The 8,409-nt window shown below is 46.1% G+C and overlaps 1 protein-coding gene across 1 annotated transcript; it reads left to right on the forward strand.

Annotated features, from left to right (window-relative positions):
* Window positions 1-5,075: 5,075 nt before the first annotated feature.
* On the forward strand, window positions 5,076-8,122 carry LOC104543500 (tetratricopeptide repeat protein 9A; the record flags this gene model as incomplete). The annotated part of the gene is made up of 2 exons (XM_010188129.1): window positions 5,076-5,264; window positions 8,049-8,122. Coding segments are annotated over 2 exons (263 nt in total), but the record flags the coding sequence as incomplete, so codon positions are not given.
* Window positions 8,123-8,409: the final 287 nt, after the last annotated feature.

Below are 8,409 nucleotides of genomic sequence, written 5' to 3' on the forward strand. Positions count from 1 at the left end.
CTGCTCTTACTCGCACATGAGGAGACTGGTTTCCTCTGCTTGCATTTCACTGCTGTAAATGCACCGCTTGGTCCTCAGGTGAGCTGCACTGTCTCTCTATGTCGTTAGCACCTTGTCCCAAATTCTTAACTCCACTTCTCCCTCCCAGACTGCCTCCTCAGTAGACCTCAATTCCCCACTCGTACACCCCTTGCACTACCCCAGCACTTCTGTGCCTCTGTCCCCATGTGTGTTTCAGCCCTGGTCTCCTCCCCTTGCAAACATCTTTCTCCCTGTCTTTCTTTTGTAGCTAAGACAAGCCCTCTCAACTTGGCTTCCACTTTTTGCTCTTCTTTCTTCCTGTGACCAGTGAGCCAATAAGAGAATTTTCTTGCCCTTTAAGTTTATAAATCCCTGCTTTTTCCTACTATTAAATGGGTTGGGATTCCAACTTCTAAGGCACCTCTACTGAGTACTATATGCAGTGCTATAGAGGTTTTATTTTCAGAAGGTTATCAGTTGGCCAGCTATAGATTAACCCAGGGATAACAGAAGGCACCTGCTTGACACAAATGGTATCTGCCAGATTTCAGTTTGCAAAGCCAAACGATGAGAGGGAATGAGACAAATCTGAGATCTTTAACAAGGGAAAAATAAGATATGTTTCCCTAGCCTGTTTTTCAAAAATACCTGAACAATCCTGGCTTATATTTTCCAAGGGCAGTCATTGCACATGGAATATTTTAGTCCAAAAACTTAAAAGACCAACAAGGTTATAAGCAGCTGACTTTCTCCTACAGTGGAAGGCACAAGGCAATCTTAAAATTAGGCACCGCTACCAGCTTACCTGGGTGATAGGAAGCTGCAAACAAGACAGGAGTTTGTGAAATGGGAACTTGCAACCCAAGATATCCCTGTAGGGCAAGGGCATTTTCATCTCCCAGAACAATGGCAAGCAGAATTCCTGTTGTGACTAACACAAGCCGAGCCCAAGGAACATTGAGCCACGGGGTAGGGATATGCTAACACTCTTTGCACAGTAATTTGGCTCACTCTCCTAAGTCTGTAATGTGGATAGGTCCTGAGCCTTGCCTACAGCGGGAATTTAGCCACTGGTATAAAGTGTGTTGGGAGGATTGTTCTGGCCTGCAGATTTACCCTTTGGTGAAAACCGCCAGGTAGGCAAAGCTCTTGATATTGTTGTTCAAAATTTCTATGTTAAACCCCGTATATCCTACTTCCAGATTTAGTTCTTAGCTCAGCCAAAATCAGAAGCCAAAATTTCGGGCCAGACTGAGCTATTTGCATAACCTGCAGAGGTATTCACACAGAAAAGGTTTCTCTGGTAAGATGCTAACTGACAGCACTTTCAGCTTAACTTCATTTTGAGGGCTCGGAGAACAGCAATGAAAGTGATAAAAGCTGAAAAATAGGAAGATTTTTAGTAAGAGACTCCAGGCATTCCTTTATGCAGCCTGTTAAAGAGAAGTTGAAGGAGTGACTTGATCAGAGTCTCAGAGTACCAATGCAACAAGCAAACACAAGCTTTCCAGGGTAGCAAAGGTGTGGCTAGTAATTGCAGCTAAAAAAAAATCAGTATATAAACGTAGTGGCATTTCTTAAACAATGAAAGTAATTAACCTTTGGGAGAAAAGGGCTGTCATGCATCTTTTCTCACTGACACCCGTCAAGCCTAGATATCTTCCTGAAAGAGACTCTGCAATTCAAAATTCATTCAGGGTGCAATAAAGTAGAATCCAAAACCCTCAGCTGCTGGGATTTTAGTTACAGCTTTCCACCATTGCTCACCACAGCTACTGGTAAAGGTTAAAGCTGTAGATATATTTTGGCTCTACAGGTGCTTTAATCTTTGTTGTGCCTAACCTTGTGCTGAGCAGGGCCACACAAATTAACTGTAGCAGTACAGTTATCTGCTGGTACCAGACCTGCATGGCACCTCTCTAATTGCTACGACTCATTAAGCTGGCTAGCATAGCTTCAGTCCACAAGTTAAAATTTAAAAATCTAGGTTTAACAGTCCTCTTATAAAGAAAAACAGCCAAAATTCCTATTTCCTTGTTTCAACATCAGTGTCCAGTTGGGAAGCGAGATGGGCAGGGACCTTCCATTGGAGCTAATTGCAATAAATGTCAGTCCCTCCCCATAGCACATTTCACACAGTAGTTTCAAACCAGCTTATTTTATAGCAGATGGGGGCTCTTCATCACCATGTGACATACATACGAATTAGAAGTTACTTATTGCTCGAGCTCAAATAATAAATCAGCTACCAAATGGAAAATGATAACCACGTGTGATGGATAACCATCACACGCTGCAGGGGAGCAGAGCACCCTACATTTTGAGCTGGAGACATGTAGCCACTGGGTGCTGTGTCACAGTGACAAGGAGACCTGCAGGGAACGGGTGACTGTAGGTTTGCAAGTAAAGGACACCCTTCTAAACCACCAAAGAGCTAATAGAGATGGTGCTGTGCAGGATCAAGGCCATTCAGTTTCAAGAAAGCAGGAGGAGCCGGATAAACCTCTTGATTTGGTCTCTGAGTGGGCTCTGTTCCTCAGAAGGATTCACTGGGGGCCTATTATGAATGGTGAGGTGTTTGGTGTGGTAAAGAAACACTCCCGGACAGAGATGCACTTGGCTGTTCAGGAAAGCAACACGCTTTCAAAACAATTCTCCTTGGCTGAATTAGGTAGGAAGTACAAGGGTCCCATGTCTCTTCCATTTCTGAAAGCTAAATTACTAACAGACTCAATATTTGCGTTGAAGAGCAGTCCATTAAGATCATTTCACTGCACCAAGAGCTGAAAGCATGCACCTCTAAATATTTATAAGGGAGACAGTCCCTCCAGTTTCATTCCCATCAGCCACTTCCAACGCTGGCTCTCCAAATGGCCAACTCTTCCAAGCAGAACTGTTTCCTGCGTGTCCATCTGCTCGCTTTGTTCAGATAAACACGCTCCTCTCCGGCTGGCCATGTGGTACTGGCTTCTCTCTGCCGCGTGGGGATGCCCTGCAGAATCTCGACTGTGAGCGTGAGTCACAGCAAGGACCCAGCTGGGTATCTGGAAGCCCATTTGGGTTTATGAATTAGCAGGATGTGGGATACTTTTCCTTCTCTTTTAAACCAATCCATGAAGCAAGTCCAGTATGGAATTATTGTGTTAATATACATGAATAGACTGCCTGTCATTTTTCACAGAGTCATTTCTATGTCTCTAACTGGAAATACCAAGAAGTAAATGAACAGAGAGACTGAAATCCACCCCCCTACTTGCTCTGAAAGGCACAGAGCAACTGTTCACGGAATGTGAAAGGCTGGATCAGACTGGCAGTGTACAGAAAGCTACTGCCACTGCTGTGCATGCTACTGGTCAGCAGATAAATAAAGCAATCCTATTTCCAGGGCTGTGAAGCTAGCAGTAAATTTACACAGCCATCTTTTTAATAGCTTTGAAAAATAAAGGAAAACTAGGCACAGTCATTTCAAGCTCCATTAGAAACAGAGTGAGGAAAATCAATGTTTGACAAATAGTAAGGGACAAATTCTAGATAAGGAAATGCTGCTAAGCTCTTAGAAACATACAGAATCAGAGAATGGTAGGGGTTAGTCAAATCCCCCTGCCAGAGCAGGATCACCTAGAGAAGATCACATCATATCATGGCCAGGCAGGTTTTGTGTGTCTCCAGAGAAGGAGACTGCACAACCTCTCTGGGCAGCCTGGGCCATGCTCTGTTAACTGCAACCAAATAGTGAGTGACCAGATGCCTTTGAAATACCTATGCACTTTAATGGCAGGCGCTGTTAAAATATATTGAGAGGCCATCATTAAAGCAAATAGGACAAAGCTCTCGTTAGTAATTACTGTGCCACAACCAAACGTACCAGCAGCGAGGCTACCTCTAGTCCTTGTTCAACGCAACCGTACCATCAGTTCTTTACTGGTAACAGTCTGCTTATGATTGTTCCCAGTTAGCTGTTTAAGCTTTAAATGTATAGTTGGGTTAGGAATGTATCCTGTCCAGGTTAACTGATCATAGATGAACTAATTTAGGTTGGAGGGAATCTCTGGAGGTCATCCAGCCAGCCTCCTGCTTGTGAAATGTAAAGTGAGATACAGAGAGGGTGCAGGGCTTACTTTAGGGGTGCAGAGGAAGGAGATCAAGAACTGTATCATATTCCTCATACCCTCTCAGCTGCAGGCTGCAGTTACTATGGAAAAAATGAAGTCTGGCTGTTCATTGGTGACACCTGAACTGGGATGACTTGGATTTCCAGGAGCAGTGAGTCTCCTCCTTGCCAGAATCACACAGAGTAACACCACCTGCCATGGGAAATTTCTCTCCATGCCCTGGCACTTGAGACTGCCAGCCTCTGAACTGATCCTTGCAGTGGCATCCTGCCTTCCTTCCCCCTTCCCTAAACCACATCATTCCCAAAGTTGCCTTGGGTTGCAGTACCAAATGGGCCTGTGGGCAGCACAACTTTCTTCATTTCCCCAGAGACCACAACTGCACCACGTCACAGCGTTGTCAGTCTTCCCCAAACCATTCCTAATGCCCAGTATACCTAATGAAGTTTAGCCCACCAGAGGAAGCACTACAGTAAGCCACGAACAGGGCTGTAAAGCATGCCTCAAGGATCTCCCCCTTTCCTCTTTATTTCACTCCCAGTTATGGGAAACTTACTTTGACTGCCTTTTTGTCCTTCCCTGGGCTGCAGCTCTCAGTAGGAGAAGTGATTTTTCTACAAATGAAGCCAGTTGCTGCCACGAGACTGTACGGCGCTCTGCAGAGGGGTGTTTACGTCCCCGCTCGCTCCTTCGGCCCCACCGGAGCAAACACAATCCATTCACTTTGCAGTGCCAAAACCAGAAGTGTTGGTATTTAAATGCGAACAATCGGGTTTGGCAAACAATCTGTATGACTGCACCCTTTCTGAATCACGGGTTTGAGTAATTTCCCTCACCTAAGCTGCTCTCTTCCCCCGTGCAGATTGCAGGAGCAGGGGGAAATACAGTATTAATGTCCTCCTGTCTGTCTGTCTGTCTCCTTGTCACCCCCATCCCCTGCAGCCTGCCTGCTCCAGGCTGAGCTAGTGAATTACGAGCGAGTCAAGGAGTACTGCCTCAAAGTGCTTCAGAAAGAAGGCGAGAACTTCAAGGCACTCTATCGATCGGGAGTGGCGTTTTACCACCTGGGTGACTTCAACAAGGCCCTCTACTACCTGAAAGAGGCAAGATCCCGCCAGCCAACAGGTATGGGGTGAGGGGGAGTGTGGATGTGGCTTTGCATGGAGCGCTTTTGCATTTCTTTTCATGAGATGTAGCCTGTCCCTGACTTGATTGCGTTGATTTCCACAGGGATGAGCATGACTCACTGTGTCCTTAGCTGTACTCCCCTTCAAGCACTCTTGTGTAGTGCAGCAAGGTCGCAGTGCCCAAAGATTAACCACTGCGGAGGCTGCAGCACGGCCTGGAAGATGACAGCATTGCCGGAATGCTGTCTGTGGAGGGGATCCTGCCTCTCTTTTTCCCTTCCTAGTTTATTTTCGAAGAAGAAAGCAGGATGTGGAAGAGTGTATCCCAACCATTGCATTTTCTGACTCTGAAAACAAGCTTTTTCCCCTTGCAAATTGTGTAATTCCCCAATAGCCGTACCTTCCACCATCCCAGTAAAGGGTTAGTATTTTAATTTGATCAGAGACAGATGTTTGCTTACAAAGCATTCATCAAGGATGGACTTTTGCCGTGAAATCGGTCAAGTGTCTGTCATCCATGTGTCAAAACCCAACAATTCATTTTGGGACAGCAAAGAAATGATATTTTTGAACAAGTTAGGCTTGCCAGAGCAACCACCTTTATGCTAACCTACCGAGCTTCAGAAGGCAGGTAGAGGGCCACGATGCAGAGATGGTACTTTTCTTTTTCAAAGAACTGCCTATTAGGTAGATAGAACCACCTATGAACCTCACATAGAACCTATGGTTTATTGCGTAAACTATTTCTGTTAAAAGAAAGGAACTTTGTAATACTGAAAGAAGAGTCTAAGGATCATAAGAGAGCAGAAAGGAAGCCACATGGAAATAAAACCCCACAGGGCAGTGTTTCCACTGAACCTGAGAAGAGGGAGCAAGAATTGGGCATGAAATAGGAGTGAGCCTGGGTGCTGGCAGAGCATGTGGAGCTGATGTTCGTGGAACTAGAGGAGGCGAGGGAGGCTGAGCTGGCTGTGGTTGGTGTCCTACAGGCATTGGCCCCGCAGGGCTCCTGCAGTGGCTGTGCCCTGGAGGAGCACCAGGGAGGGTGCGCTTGGGGGTGTGCTGGGATCTCCTTCCTCATCCACCTCCCGTAAGGGTGCTCGGTCCCATCTGCCACGCTTGGCCCGTGGGCTGCAGGCAGTCTGACAGCACAGCTGTGCACCCCACACTCCCTGACCAAATGTGCATAAAAGCTCAGTTTAGCCTATTTTAATTTACAGCGTGCCCTTCTGCTTCCAGCCCTTGCCAGAACCAGGAAATGGAGAAGCCTATGCAAGAGCAAAAATAGTCAGTAGAAAATAAGAAGCTACCCTAACCTTGAGGTTCTGACTAGGCTCAGATGTGAAAAAGTCCTTTTAGCTGAACCACTATGCTTTCATTTTTAAAATATGAATATCTATGCTTTCCTCCCCCCACCCAGGATACTATTTATTTGGTATCCCTCATTGCTTCTTGAAATAAATACTAATTTATTCAACAGCAACAGCTTCAAATACCACAGCTTGCTGCAAAAACATACCAGAAAGCATCCCCAGAGGCCCTTAATGTATACAAAAAACAGTTCTGGCCTTCAGCCCTGCATTGGAGACTCTTCCCTCTTATTGTTAGATCATTTGAGGCTGTTGTTCCACTGTTTTATTTATGATTATGGAAAACTTGAAGGGTATTCAGAGGGAATTAAAGGAATAGATACAGTAAGAAAGGATGTGGCTGTTAAAACACAGCAGTAGGAATCAGGTAACATTATCAGTAATTATTGTGTGACCTGGAGTAAGTCAATGTCTCCACTTTCAGTGTCTCCATCTGCAAAATGTGATAGTTTTCCTTTATCGGAGGTTTCTCAAGGTTTCACTGAGGTAAAAGCACTTGGTTATTATTACAGTTGTGTTCTGTGTGTTCTTTTTTTTCTAATAAGGAATGTTTTTGGCACAAGTCACTGGCAGTTCCTCTCTTTGGTGGGATTTCAATTGGTAAAGAGGAATTAGCTAGCAAAGGGGTTTACTGTTCTAAAGGGCTGTCAGCACAGCAAATCCACTATGGCTATTTACTGTCTGTCAAGGGTAAACGTTGGGTTTGGCCTGATTTCTTATGCTACCTCCAAACAGGGATCACAAAAGCAGGTGGAAATAACACAATAATTGTATAACCCTCTTTACTAAGGAGGGTGAAGCCACTGTTACGTTGTGCAAAGCATAGGTGCAGTCCTCTGAGCTCTGTGTCCAGAGGCTGGTGCAGCATGGGCAGCCAAACATACACCTTACCTTCAAGCCGTGTCCAGCCCTTTCACACTGGTGGGGCCACGTCGTTGAGGTGGGTACTGACTGGGTTTGAGACCAGACCATCGGCTGGCCTCATAATACCAAACACCCAGGGTTCGTCTGTACCGGCCCTGCGCTGAGAGCTCACATTTGGACATCACACAGACTGCACCTACAAGCCAGATTTCCCGTGCTGCATGGAGCAGGCTCATGGCTGAGCTCAGGACCTGCCTTCCTGAACATCTCCAAGTCCAAACTCCTGGGAGCAAAACCCAGGACGTGGTGTCTGCACAACTACAAAACCTAGCTGAGGCAAGATCGTGAGCAACAGGGATGGTGAGCACAAATCATACCAGGGCTTCTCAAACCAAATCTGCAGTGTTTGGTTCAGAGCCCCTTCCAACTGCTGCTGTTCCTGCAGGCAACACTGGAGCCGTGTTGCTCCCCAGGTGATTGCATAAAGGATGAAGGTGCTGTGTCTGTTTTTCACGTGGAGTTGTAACCACCATACATGTATGTGTGTGCTCTTTATGTCATACGATATATCCAGCTGACAGAGATGAAGCTCAGCAGATGTTCCCAGAGAGAGAAAGAAGCCTTGTGAGAACGAAGCTGCTTCAGCTGAAGTGCCCAAGGGGGAACATTCCCTTCCTAGAAGCCCATTTGGTGGATTTTCCTGTTTGCTCTGCCTCATCCTCATCTCCTCATCAATCCACTCTCCCTTGCGCTTCATTGAATCCCAGTTTTGAAAAAAAGAGACTCAGACACTGGCTATGGCTGCTTGCCGATCGTGGCAATACCCCTTCCCTGTGGCAGGAGAGCACAACGGCTACGGCCAGCCTTGTTCCAAGGCAGCGTCACACACCTGGAGCAGGCAATGCCAGGAGACCT

Source organism: Mesitornis unicolor, unplaced genomic scaffold (genome assembly GCF_000695765.1).
Source record: "Mesitornis unicolor isolate BGI_N332 unplaced genomic scaffold, ASM69576v1 scaffold2537, whole genome shotgun sequence".
Classification (NCBI taxonomy): Eukaryota; Metazoa; Chordata; class Aves; order Mesitornithiformes; family Mesitornithidae; genus Mesitornis; species Mesitornis unicolor.